This window comes from Dipteris shenzhenensis, chromosome 26 (genome assembly GCF_047967505.1).
Source record: "Dipteris shenzhenensis isolate YYH24624 ecotype China chromosome 26, Dip_SZ_1.0, whole genome shotgun sequence".
Classification (NCBI taxonomy): domain Eukaryota; kingdom Viridiplantae; phylum Streptophyta; class Polypodiopsida; order Gleicheniales; family Dipteridaceae; genus Dipteris; species Dipteris shenzhenensis.
The window spans coordinates 24,474,388-24,489,042 of NC_141621.1; the positions used below are offsets into that span (position 1 = coordinate 24,474,388).

Genomic DNA, 14,655 nt, shown 5'->3' on the forward strand with positions numbered 1-14,655 from the left:
TTATGATAGTATAGGCCAACTCTGCTCTGCGGCCTGCACTCTACTACCTGCGCTCCAATCCACTCTGCAAGACACACACATCGTAGCCATCCGGTACCTTCCATAACCATGTAATTCCTTCGTCTCAACTGTGACGGGCCACAGCACCTTTTTCATCTACCTTGAATACCCTGTACATCGTGGACTCTCAGGTCCTTTTTAGTCCCTTTCGTATTACATTCTTTATTTACACCCCCCCCCCCCTCCCTTTTGAAACGTTTAGAAAAACCACCCTTCCCCATTAATTTTATTTACCATTTTCAGTTAGCTTCATTTTTGAATTTAACTTAAGTATCCCACTACTCTATTTACATGTGTGTTGATTAAATCTCCTACTAGTCTGTTTACATTTGTTCCTTCCTGCCTTACTTCCTTGGTTTCTGGTATGGATTTTTTTCTCTCACTAAGGTTATTTTCCACACTACCCTTTTCTTTTTTCAAAATTTTTTGGATTAATTCTCACACACTATCTCTCTTACAACCCCCTTTTTTTCCTCTCCATTCTAAATCCGACTTTCCCTATTTAATGACTTCTATATCCCTATACACTTACTCAAAACCCTTTTAAGCCTTCAACAAAACCTTTAAACATTTTCTCTCAAAAAAATTTTCCCAATTTTTTTATTTTCCTTTATTTCTCCTTCCCCCCGTAATTTTTCATCCTCCCCCCCATGATTGCTCTCTCTTTCTACATCTTTATACTTCTCCCCTTATTAATAAAAACTCACTTGTTTTTTCCCCCTCTTCCAATTTTTTTCTCTTCCCTGACCCCTTATAATTTTCTTCACACCCAACCACCAAACCCTTCCCCCCCCCTATTTTTAGCTCTCATTTAGGTCCTTTTTGCATCTTCATCCCTCTTTTCTTTACTACTAGGCTTGATTAACCTGCATCCTTACAAAATCTTTTTCCCTATAAACTTTACTAATTCCCCCTTCCTCTCCCTTGATGTTTTCCTTCTACCTAACCCTTCTACCCGATCCACAAAAAAACCCATCTTTTTAGTATTTTACATTATGCTGGTTGGGTTTATGTGGCTAAGCTTCTAATTTATTGTGACGCCGATAACAAGGGTGGAGGATCTATGACACCTGTCTTCCCAACTAAAGTTAAAACTGGTTCTTATCATGTTTTCTTGTTGGATGGTGGCAGGTAACCTGACTCCCCTCTTCAATAAAAGTGATGCTTGCCAGGACTTATCCAAGCTCAACTTCTATACAGTTTCCACAAAGTTATGTCCACAAAAAGGACCCACTGCTAGTTTCCTTTACAAATAGGGATTCATCAACTTGTACAAACTTTTCCATTAATGAAATTTGTCCTATTTCATTGTCTAGATTCGCTCTTTTGTCTTTTCACTATGCAAAGGGGTGTTGTAAAATCTTACACACACACACACAAAATCTTTATCATTGTATCAAAGCTAATGGTGGCTAGCATGTATTGCATTTCTAGCTTGCCCTTTGTTCTTCAGTTTTGCATAGTCTTTAAATTCAAAGAGCAAAGTTCATCATTCAGATCCCTTCTTTATCCTTCTTGAATGTTTCGATCCTGGTGCCCTTGACATATTTGTACAACAATTCAACAACTCTCCACTATGTGTGTGTAAACACATTTTTCAAGCTCAACACTCAAACTGCAAAGGTGAAATTCATATCGAATCTTGGCTTTGTTTTTCATTTTGGAGTCTTATCCAAGTAGTCCAAGCTCGAGATGTTCCTCTTTAGGCCGGGATGCACCTTTTAAGCAAATGTTTTCCTCAATTTTCATATGTCATCTTGTGCCTTTCATTACTGGTTCTATTCACAAAGTCTTTGAGTTCAAACCTCTATGCATCAATTCCTAGTAAGTTTGTAGCATTTTTTGAATCTCCTCAATTTCCTAGGTGCGTTTGGCACAATCCGTGGATAGCACCTTATCTCTTCCTCATTAAGGCCATCTCTTAGTACTAATTTCATTACTTTGTATCTTTCAACCCTATATCCTAGCACTTTAGTATCAATTCAAGATTTTTTTGGCATGTCAGCATCTTTGAGCTTCACTTATTTATGGATTACAAATTCGAATGATACATCAGTGCACCCAAACCTCAATGCATGTCAATGCATGTGGATCCTAGCTCCCACAATAATTTTAGCCTCCATGTTATTGCTCCTAGATATTGGAATCCACATTACTTGGACTCTAGTAGCACACTTGAATAACATAATTTATGTTAGTAATCTAGGTCCTTAATCTTGGATTGCATCATGTATATAAGACCTTATGTCAACAATCCACCAGAATAATTAAAATCTCCTTGCATGGAACCTCGTCCTACAGCACTTGCCCTCATCTCTTTACAACATGCCAGAAGTCATGCAGTATAGCCTCCCATTTATTGGGAGCTCACATTCCCACGTTAGCATGTTGGCTCTATGCTAAGACATTGCAAACATTGCCCTCATTCCGATAGACAGACCAATGAAAATGAACTAAAAAATAAGCAAGTTGGCATGCCAACCTTGTGGACATCTATTCATTAACACTAGCTGGTACTACACATTCTTCATCTCTCCTTTTTTGAAAGGCAAGCATTTCAATGGCATGCACACCATCATACACTACATAAGTATGAACAATTTGAGTGCAACCAAGAAATCATAAATCAAAATAAAGCATGGAACATCAAGCATTCAAACCATGCATGTGCACACATGGGTGTGCATAAGTACACATGCGCATGTGTGTGTTTCCATCAATCATGGAGTCTTTCTTGAATTGCATATTCCAAACATAATTCCATTATAGATCTTGAGATTATCCTCCAAGGTTGTGTTCCATTACCCAAATTCTCTTTCTTGATCGTTGTTTTTAGCTCACACTAGAGCCAAGATAGGTTTGGCCTTCTTATTTACTACAATTCATATAGACTAGCTGAAATGGTTTTCAAAAGACACGCATCTTGGATTGGCTATGGATGATAAGTAAGCCTATAGCCTCTACCTAAATAGGTTTTGGAAGAGCATAAGTCCGTGTTTGGATCCACATGACAAGTGCCTTGCTAATATCTAGGAGATGAATTGGGATTAATTTAAGAATGACTATTTAGTTGGAAATTCAAGAACAAGTCACCCAAAGTGTTGGAGGGAAATTGATCACTACTAAATTATAGGATGTGTGGTCACAAAGGGAGATCACCTGAATAAAGGAAGCACAACTAGATGGAAATTGGAGCAGATGGAGATTGTTGCTAGTCGAAGATAAGGCTTGCTGGCATGCAAGAAGTCACGAGCTCCTTATCTAGCAAAGATGAAGCTTAATAGAATAACAAAGCTATAAGCAAAGGTCCATAGACAAGGGATTGGGCTTAGTATCTGGAGTCAGATTAGATCAGGGAGTTACAAAGTTGAGTGAGCATACAAGATCGCACTAAAGCCCTCCAAGAAGGCACACAGGATCCACACCATCACTTCATCACTATAGCCAAAGTGCTTTTGTATACTCTGATAGGATCAAAATGATTGAACCTCCTTGATTTTTGTGTGTAACAAAGGAACAAAATGGTGTTAATGTATGTACATAATTCTTTTTTGTTTATGTACCAACCAAGTTTAGAACTGAAGAGAGGCTTTTAAGAAGGATTGAAAGGATTGAACCTCCATGATATTGATAGTAGAAGTGAGAGAGGGAGAGGGAGAGGAGTGCACACGATATAGCTACCTATACACTAAGTTTTATTAAACATGAACATGAAGATATACATGTGAAGCCCTTAGGGTTAGGGCTTGGGTTAGGGTTAGGGTTTGCCCATATGCCCTAAAGGTATGGTGCAGTTTACACCATCCTCAACACCCCCTCTTAAATTTCACTGGGTAAGTAGAGGGTGCATGTACAAAACCTTTTTGTGAATTTAATTTGGTGCATATGATAGCATTCAAAACTGAAAAGAAATCAGAGTAGTATGTGTGTATGTTAGCACAGTGACTATGTAGGGGAAGCATGTACAATGAGTACACCTTACGATCATATACATAATGTGGATTTCCCCCTCTTAAGTTATGGGTAATCCTTTGCCTTTGGGAACAGAACCCAAACGATAGGCCAAAAGGAAGAGGAAGGAAATATGTAGAAAGTAAAGTCCACCTGGATCAAAGACTGGTCGATCGAAAGATGACTGCATGGAGAATGGTATGTATGGTTGCATGCTGAACATGTCAAACCTGAGCATGTGATGAGTCACTGTGGACTATGCATCTACTCTGAAGAAGAGGCATCTGGATGTGAGGCTAGTCGATGTAGCAATGGAGAAAGAATTCAGTAGGTTGTGGCATACGACGGTGTCACCAACCTAAAATAACTGACTACAATGTCGAAGGTATGCTGCAATAGATTTATAATCTATATCGAATGATGCGAGGTCGAAGAATACCGCATAGTCGATGTGGACAGAGTGATCTAGGGGTTGAAAATCTAGGGCCAAAGGTGTAGGCGTGATACACTGCTATGATACCATGATTGCGGAAGTGAGAGATGTAGAGAGAGAGGAGTGCATACGATATAGCTACTTGTATACTAAGTTGTATTGAACATGAACATAAAGATATACATGTGAAGCCATTAGGGTTAGGATTTGCCCCTATGCCCTAGAGGTATGGTGCAATTTAAACCATCCTCAATAGATATTTGTTGTAAGCAAGTAACAAACTAGTCTTGTTTAGGTACCAAATCGAGTATAGGATCGAAGAGAGGCCTTTGAGGACAAAGTCTACTAGTAGAGTTTTCCATCATGTCACTAGTGGAATAGTTGAATGAATTTGTTAAAATATGGTAGTATAATACTTTCGTCTTGAGCTATGTACAACTACTTTCATAATGTACTCATAGGGCCATCCATGTGGAAGAGTTGGCACAAATAACATCTTATCATGTCAACCATGGCGCATGTGCCATCTTATTTTACACAATAAAAGCCTCTTCATGATGGAAACAATTGGAGTAATTGCAATATTATTGGTCATTTTTTACCAATTATATACTCTCCAAGATTTGGGATGCCTAGCATTCCCAAACCTAGATCAAGTCTAAAAATGGAAAGGTTTGAGATGATGGTCGTTTTAAGTTTTTCTCTCATGTGTTTCTTGCATCTCTTGAACTAGAATAGAGTAGTTCTTTTCTCTTCCACCACTATAGGGTCTAGTTAGTGTTGGTACTCAACCTCATGGATGCCTTGCAACAAGATGTCCAATGGACTTGCACAACATGCTGCTAGTTCTCTTTACCCACCCATTTCTATCAAATAGTAGCTACTTGAAGGCTGGTTATTAATTCACATATATTCCACTATTTGTCTAATACAATCTATGCTCTAAATCTCGTCTTGACATAGGTTTGCTACTATGTCAAGTCCCATTCTTGCTCCATTAAAGGATAAAAAATAATTTTTGTAGGATGGCAGTTGTGACTAAGGCAAGGCTTAACGCTAATTAAAGACACTATTTGATCACCTCCAAATTTGTAACATGAATTTGGAAATGTCCTTCTTTGTCAATCTTTGGTTAAAACTTCACATATGCTTATAGCGTTCTTCTTCAAGAAGGAAAGGACCAATACATTTATCCAATTCATGCCTTTTGATAAATGCTTAATACAAAGACTTGATACTTAAAAGCTAATAAGCATGCACTTTCTCTTGTAAATTCAAGAATTCTATAATCGTATTATAAAGCCAACTATAGATCTTATACAAGTAGTATTGTTGGGTAGGGGCCTCGGAATGCCCCTAGACCCTCGACTATGGGGGCTGCCACCCCCAAACCCCCCTACTACTTGGGGCTGCTAATGCCCCTTAGAACCCCCTTTGAGGCTAGTACTAAGTACTATCCCACAAGCACATTCCAAAGCAACCAAAATAAGATTGTTGTGTGTGTGAAGTAGCAACAAATTTTTTCTTGTAATATCTTGAGCTTGTGTGTAGAGTAGCGATAAATTTTTCCTTGTAATATCTTGAGCTTGTGTGTGGAGTAGCGACTTGCTAACGTAGATGTTTACTTTCTTCATCCTTTGAAGAGCTTGCATCTTTCTCTTTTTCTTTGCCATTATCATTTCTTGAAGCAATCCATGTCTCCTCAAATATGAGATCAACAGTAGCATCCCTAAGTGCTAAAGTAGATTGATTTGCTAGGGCAGGCCCACATGCTTCATAACTCTCAAGCATGCTAACTAGAAGAACAACACAACTTCTTTGTCACTTATAGCCACTCCAACACTAGCACGTTGATCTAGCAAGGCACGAAGGTCGCCAAGATGTTTGTCCACTTTCACCCCTTCATTTATTTCAAGGTGATATATGTTCTTTCAAAAAAACAACCAAAAGGTAGCATTTATTTTACCAAATACACGTCAAAGTCATTCCCAAGCTTCATGTGAAGAATTTGCTGAAGCCACTTGATCTATTTGAGAGTTTGCTAATCTAAAGACAAGGAAGGTAAGTGCCTTCATTTCTATGGTAACCCAAGTTGCCATATCTTTAGGTTGATGAAGTAGAAGTGTTCTTATTAGCTTTAGATACTATTCCCACATGTCTTTCTTGATTGATCCCATCTTCATTTTGATGGACCAAGTATGATACTTAGTTTCAATTGTTTTTTTTAGCAAGTGTTTCCTTTTGGGAGCCGTGAAACTTGCCCACAATAATCACCAAGATGATACTTGTTGCAAGTAGAGGAAAGTAATGATTTACGAGAAGCAGCAAACTTAAGTGAGTTCGACTATCTTCATCCATAAAACCATGCTCAAAGAAATTTTAAATTGAAGAAATTGAACTGAATTCCTTGAATATTTATAGTTTGCCAACCTTTAGGAATTCTAGAAAGGGGGTTGCAGAGCCAAAGATTATAGCAACATGTGTTATAAAATCAAGGAGTTCACATCTTGGCACTAATTCAGGCTGGCATCTCTCTTTGGAGGACTTGAGTGTAGCGGCGCAAGACTTGCATCACGAGCAGGTAATGTTATGTGATGCTACCTCCCTGCAAACTGCACCCATCTCCCCCACCCCGTCTAACCTCCTCGGTCTGCTCTCGCCATCTTGAGCAAGAAGAAGATCTGTGCGTCACACTTTTGTCTTGCACGAGGGTGAGCTGAGCTCACGACCCCTTGTGCTACTACTCGACGTGCCACCAGTTTGTGCCATAGCTCACGGGTTGTGGCCATTGTACTCGCCAACCCCTCTTCCAACTTTGCAAGGTCCCGTGCCAAGCTCTAGCCAGTTGTACGTTGTGATCCACTCCAAAATAGTTGCTCCCACGCCAAGCTCGCCATCCTTCATTCAAACTGTCCGTAGCTTTTTTGATGTGTTAAGTGCTACTCGTTCTCTTCGCTTATCTTACTCGAGCCTCTTGCATTGAGACTATCGAGAAGTGACCAACCAGCCAAATCTTTTTTGAAATCACAACCAGTCCCATCAAGCTCAATTGTTGAAGGCAAAGCCCCAAGTGGATCAGTAGATCCTCCGTATACTCCATTCTCATCCTTGATTGTGAGCTTGAGCTTGCTTGTACAAGCACCTTGGATGGGCTCCCCTTCAACCTTCCTCTACTGAATCACCTCCGAGCTTCTCCTATTCAAGGGTTCAGTTAGACGCCCTTTCTAGGTGGTGACACGGTTGTGACGCTCTTGGCGGGCCTTTTCCCCAAGGGCGCTTTCTCTCTTTCTCCCTTTCCTCACACGGATGCTTCCTTCCTTCTCTCTTCACCCTCTTCTTCCTAGTTCCCACCTTTCAGGCAAGAGGTGTAGTTTATTGCTTATACCAGTGATACAATTCTTTGGTGGCGACCTTTGGTCTTGCCAGAGGGGCTCTATGGCAACACCCTTGATCCCACAACTATCAAAGTCCTTATTTCACCCTCAGATAAGAAGTAGATACAATAGGTAGTGAACCTTCTTCAGGACAGGGTAGCTATAGGTAGGATAGTTGGCCTCACCCCTTTAAGGAGACAGATTAGGGACTGGGATCTAGGCCAGCCTAGCACTATATGGTGACCACATTCAAGAGGTCACTATGTATGGACATGTTGTTTTCCTCCTCCAACATGGCTCCTCGTATGCTGCTCTTGCTCTTGTGGAGAGGAGTCCTATTCTCATGTGCCCTCACTTGGTGTACCTCATCCCTTGGTATCATGGATTCATGGTGGAGGACATGGAATCAACTCACCATGTCCCCCTTTTTCTTGTGACGATCCACTTCCTAGGGCTTTTGAGGGAGTACAAGTCCATCCTCCCCTCCATAGGGGAGGCCTTTGGCACAGTTTTAGAGTATCCTTTAGAGTCAGAGAGGGCAATGGTGATAGATGATGGAGTCCCTCAACTCAGACCCATGGTAGAGAGCCCAGACACATGTCTAGAGGTGATCCTTCTGAAGACCTTGGAGGTAGGTACCCTTTATCAGTGTGTGGAGGTCTCCAGTCTACCAAGATGGCATTTGAGGTGTAAGCAAAAGGGACACCTAGCCAGAGATTGTATGAGAGGTCTGACAGGGTGCACCCCTCCTCACAAGAGACACGAGGGTAGCATAGAGACACGAGAGAGGTGGGAATCGAAGTCCATTCATGCAAGCACAACAGCAGTTTCAGTGTGGCAGCAAGTGGAGTCCCAAACCCCTTGGGTGGATCCCTCAAAGGTAAGGTGGAGCAAGGTAGGGAAAAAGCAGCATAACAAATGGGCCAGAAAGAATCAATGGCAATGCGCCAATTGTAAAGAGGAGAGTATAGGTAGCGGCGCAAGCATAGGGAGATTAGGTTGATGGCCCACAGATAGGTGTACTACGAGACCCAGAGAGAGAGCCTTCGACTTCGGGACATTCTTCAAGCCCCTCTAGAGGAGAGACTCTGCACCCACCATAGGACCCACAGCAAACCAAAAGTGAGCATCAGGGACCCCCAGAGAACCAGTGCCCTTGGCCCCCTCAGAGACTAGAGAGGGAGCCGCAAAGATTATAGGTACCACCACTGCATCGACTCTCTACAACTTCTACTATAACATTGGTAGACTCCACCCAGCCACCTTCCCCATTCCCCTTGGATCCACCTTCCCCCTCTCCACAACTACCTTCTATGCCTTCCCCACCTTAGCCGTGTCCGCCTTTCCCTCCTATGGTGGTTACCATCACTCGCCCCCCTGCCAACCCCCTCTCCCTCCCCACAAACAGCAACAACCTCGCCCAAGGCCTCTTCCTCGAGCATCGCTCCACAAACAATGGAATCTTCTTCTGTAAGTAAGGGAATGCAAAATCTTCTATGCTAACATCTCCCCATCTATTGCAAGGTCGTGCTTTGGGCACACAGGATACAGCTTATTCTCATACGGTCGAGAGGAGGCGTTTTGAGACTGAGTCCTCAGACATCCACATGCAAGTGGGCCGGCCTTTGCTGAGGGAGTTTTGGCAGCTAGGACCTTGGAAATATTTGGAGATCCCGGATACGTACCCTATGCCTCTAGAGCTGACCATTTCGATCTTGCAGCCCCAAAAAGGAGGCATCAACATGATGGGTTCCTACACCCACTCAAGTTGGATCCTCCATTGTGCCTCCATACGTATGGAGAAGTGGACTATCAGGTACACCAAATGGTGGATGAGTGAATGGGATGTCAGGTTATGGATCTTTGGTTGGCCCATGGTTGCTCTCTGTATTTCTAGCTTAGCTTTTCTCCAGTAAAGCCTAGGTCAAGCTTGGCCATAGGTGTGATCTGTCTACCATCAGAGATGATTTTTTCACAGCTTCATTGGATGCTTCAGCGATACGTCGACCTTTTTGGTGTAAATATTTCTTTTATGCAGTATTGGGTTGAGAGGGTGGTGATTGAGCCAGTGGGGATGTTGGTTCGTCGATGCATGGACACAGATTATTCACCCTCTAAACCCCTAGAAAAGCCACTAAAATCTAGCTGCCTAGAGCAGGCTCCCATGCACAAGCAAGCCACACCTAATTCTACACCAAGAATTGCAGCAAGCTCTGGTAGGTAGGCCAGTTGATTTTCTCTTGATTCCAGAGCACATGTCCTCAATAGTAGACATAGCATGCCGTCACCTCTTCATAAGAGGGGCCGGAAGATCTGGTCCCCAGTAGTTCGAAAGAGTGGTGGGGTATGCATTTCACTAGCCCCTGAGGTTTTTGCACAGGGCGAGCTCATTTCAAGCCATGCAATGGCAACACCACCTACCTATCTACTGGCAGCTCACAGATTTCCTCCTATAGGTGGACTCATGGATTGTGGCGGTAGACTTCAATAACCTTTAGTTCATGGAGGATAAGCAAGAAGGAGACTCTTTCGTAGAGATGCCAGTGAGTACTTGGGAGCAATTCATTTTTGCAATCATTGTCAGGGATCCTTGGCAGGAGCCAGAGTTTACTAGGCTTCCAAGCACAACCTATGCTTTTCTTTGGCCAAAGATGGCATGATGGGCTGCTTGAGCATCTGGACAAATTCTATATTGGTGACTAGGGTTTACTTTGTGGTGGCTCCATCGGCATTCTAGTAGGAACCATGATGTTAGACCACTTACCGATAGTTCTTTATTTGGAGCAGCCCCAGACATGGAATCCCCCAAAACCCGGGGTCCCTGGCTTAGGGAACATCTAGAGTGCGCATGCTTGGAGCTACAGGACTTGGAGGTCCATAGAGCAAAGTTTGCTTACCACTCCTATGGGGCCAGATGGGTCCAACATGGCGACAGGATGACCATATAGTTTTTCTAGACCATGGTCAGCTGGGATCTAGCTATAGTGTCATAGGGAATCCCAGGGGCAAATGTTTCACAAACTCTTAGCAGATACCTCGAGGAGCCCTTCATAGATGAGGAGTTGCAGGAGGCCTTACAGGCTCTTCTAGCCCAAAAGTGCAAAGGAGAGGATGGTTTGACCCTAACCTTTTTTTTGTTGCTTTTGGGAGCACCTCTCCACCCCACTCTGGTTAGCCCTGCAAGGAGATCTTTAACTCAAGATCCCTTAGACATTCCTTGAGCAGAGGTTGGATGTGCTTGATTCTGAAGGGAGGAGATAGAGAAGATATTTAATAATGGAGATCGATTACCCTTGATACAGCTTATAAGATCTTGGCTAACGTCTTGAGCCTATGCCTGAGACCCTACCTTCCAGATATCATTCAAGAGATGCATACCAGCTTTGTCTAGGAGCACAGCATCCTGGATAATATCTTTACCTTCTAGGAGGCAGTTAACTAGGCCAAGAAGGAGGCACAACCTCTCGCTATCCTTATTCTCAATTTCGAGAAGGCATATGACAGAGTTGAGGCTTGTAGGGAACTATGCAGAGACTCCATTTTTTAAAGGGATGGATTAGAGCATTTTCACCTCTTTTTATATAGGCCGCTCCGGCTAGGTGATCATCGGGGGCCATCTAGGCAAGATCTTTCTGCTCTCCCATTCAATGAGATAGGGATGCCCTTTGGCTCCTTATCTCTTCCTTTTGTGGTGGACGCCCTGGGCTATTTTCTACATTCTCAGGCACTTGGCCTTACAAGGATGAGTCTACGATCCGACAAGAGGAGGAGCTCTTAGATTTGAAGTATGCAAATGATATTGCGCTTTATGTTGACGGTTCTATAGCTAGTCTAGAGAGGGTCAAAGGAGCACTATCCATTTATTGTGAGGCCTCTGGAGCTTGCATAAGTTGGACCAAGTCTAATGGCTTCCTCACCACAAGTAGGGAGGCAAGCCAAGATATTCACATTTGGTGAACAAATTTTGGCTTTTGGTGGATTCCAAAGGGCGAGAGGGCCAGATAACTGGGCTGTCCTATAGGCATCGACATCTTGGCAGAGCAACAGTTCAGTCTGGTTTTGGAGAGTGCTTGGCAGAAGCTCTTATACTGGAGCTTCATGAAACTCTCACTTGTAGGCCAAGCATTAGTAGTGAACCAGGTACTCCTTGCCACATCTTGGAATATTGCTTATTGTTGGTGCTTTCACCGAGGCTGCATGGGTAGCTATGGCACTTGCTTTGGAATTTTCTCAAGTCAGGATTGGACAACACATGCAACATAAGGGCCAGGGTGGCTTGGTAGATAGTGATTTTGCCCTAGGCACATGGTGGACTTGGTATTATTGATCCATAGATGTAGAGTAGAGCCCTCTTAGGCAAGCTGGTAAGTGAGAGGCCTCACCCCAAGGGTGGAACCCTAGAAGCTTCTTCTCCAGTGGGGCTTCTTGGAAATACATCTCGCATCGATGGACAGTAGGTGGCAATAGTCCTATAGGTGGATCTTCTCTGAGGCTCTATTGTTGACAGGGAAGGGCTCTCTGTAGTAGATGCAGAGCCTCGCATGCTTGGGCAGGGGACTCATATCAGTTGGGCATAGTGAGACCACGGCTAGATCCTTCAAGACATGGAGAAGACTTCCTAGAGAGACAGAGGCCCACATACATGCTCTCTCTTATCTTCGAGGATCAGGCATCATGATGCAGGAGATTGAGGAGCCGATCCCAAACTCTCGGTGGGAGGGATTACAGAGCCCTTGGATCCTCCATTCCTAGTTAGCATAGTTCTCATGGACTAGGGTACTGGTCTAGATACCTTCTTTTGGAAGTCTCTTGGCCCCCCCAATCTCGAGAGTTTGGTGGGAGGGATTACAGAGCCCTTGGATCCTCCATTACTAGTTAGCACAGTTCTCATGGACTAGGGTACTGGTCCAAATACCTTCTTTTGGAAGTCTCTTGGCCCCCCCAGTCTTGCTTCTATTGGATGGGATTGGGAGGCTCACTACTGTAGGTGGATTTGGAGATGAATAAGGAGACAGAGGTGGACTTAGAGAACTTGGAGTGGCAGAGGGTCAAGATTGTGGGCCGCTTGGGTAGGACTTGGTACATCGATCCCTCCATAGTCTTATTGACCCTGAAGGGAGTAGCATGGCACCTTTGGATCTAAGAGGGAATTTTCCAAAGGAGTATCTCCTCCGTCACTGTCCCGCCGCTTGATATCTTGTGCAGAATCCTTCAGTCTTAACCTTCTTTTAGAGTAGGCGTTTGCAGAATCCGTGATATATATCAAATGTTGGATAACATCACATTGATCAAGATCCATTGCCTCCTGCATGCGTTGTAGCTCGATTCGAAGCTTCTCTTTTTCTTTTTGAAGAGCTTCTTGAAAAGGAAGATCGGGGTAGCTACGTGCAAGTGATTTTTGCAAGAGTATAGCATCTACATCAGTGGGCTCTAATTTCAGAATGGTATCTTGAACCATTTTCTCCTCCTCATCCATTGTATAATCATGTTGGTCTTTCTCTATTGCATGGACGTGCTCCTGCAGAAACAGACTAATGAGAAAATTCTGGCCACAAACATAATGCTTCCTCTGTGGAAAATGATAGCTACATGGAAGATTCTATGAGTCACAAGTAAGAATTCACCTTGCTGCATGGAGATAATCAAGATTTTCTTTTGTCTTTGATGGTTTACATTGTTAATTGAGAGCCTTGTTTTCACTCAAGCAGTAGTATGTGTCATGATTGATGTTCATTCAACTGAGGCATCATTGTAGTATCTATGTGGATGACATCAGTAAAGAAGATTGAGTCTAGTGATTTGACATGAGTTTTTCCCTTCAAGCAATTCATTTTGCTTGTGATGCCCTAGTATTGAACATGCATAACTTTTGTGGTGTCTTGCACCTATTTCATTTGCTAGAGATGTAGTAATTATATTGAAGAACTATTAGTACATCATGTGAGTACCCACCATGAATATTAATCTCAATATCGCATATTCAATTTTGAGCATGTTGGTTTCATAAAACTTTTTCTATTTGCTAGAGATGTGACAATCATGTCATATCTTAGTTAAGGCTTGCATGTCAAAACTATGAGTTGTGTACAAATGATCATCATGGTGAATTGAATCTTAAAGTATCTCCTTGATGCAACTAATAAATGTTTCGGCATAGATGCATGCAAATTTGCACCCTAAATTCTTCACCATGTGACTTGCAATCATTTCATCGATAAATCACTATCTATCATGATAGTATGAATGATGGATGATATAGGTGGAGGGTGTTGAAATGAAGTAGACATGAAAAGTAGTTTTGTGAATAAAGGGATCTTATAAGCCCTAAATACTATTGGAAAGAAATGTAATTAAATGTATATAACATCTTTGTGGGGTAGTTTTATGACTAAAGGGTGTGTGATGTTAGCGACATCTTTGTGGGGTAGAAATGTATATAGTGTCTTCTTGGGGTAGTTTTATGACTAAATGGTGTGTGATGTTATGATAAAATTGTCTATGAAATCACAATATAGGCCATGCTCAGAAAAATGTGCTCAAACCAAGACGCTCAGAGAAAAGACGTACCCCATATTTAACATGCTAACTAGCATGTGCTAGCTAGCAGTTGTTGACTAGCATACTATAGTGCTAGTTAGCATACTACAATGCTCATTAGCATGTACTTAATAATGCCAATTATAGTATTACAATGCTAGTTAGCATAGTATCAGTACTAGTTCACATGCTATAATGCTAGTTAACATATTACAATGCTAGGTGGCAATCTATACTACTAGTTAGCACACTATAGCGCTAGATCAGCATACTAACAACAAGTGCTAGTTAGCATACAAT

At 42.4% G+C, this 14,655-nt stretch overlaps 1 protein-coding gene across 1 annotated transcript; it reads right to left on the minus strand.

Annotated features, from left to right (window-relative positions):
- Positions 1–12,919: 12,919 nt before the first annotated feature.
- Positions 12,920–13,294, minus strand: LOC147884860 (cell number regulator 13-like). The gene has a single exon (XM_087397225.1). It carries the CDS (start codon positions 13,292–13,294, stop codon positions 12,920–12,922), a length of 375 nt encoding a protein of 124 aa, XP_087253351.1.
- Between the last annotated feature and the right edge of the window lie 1,361 nt (positions 13,295–14,655).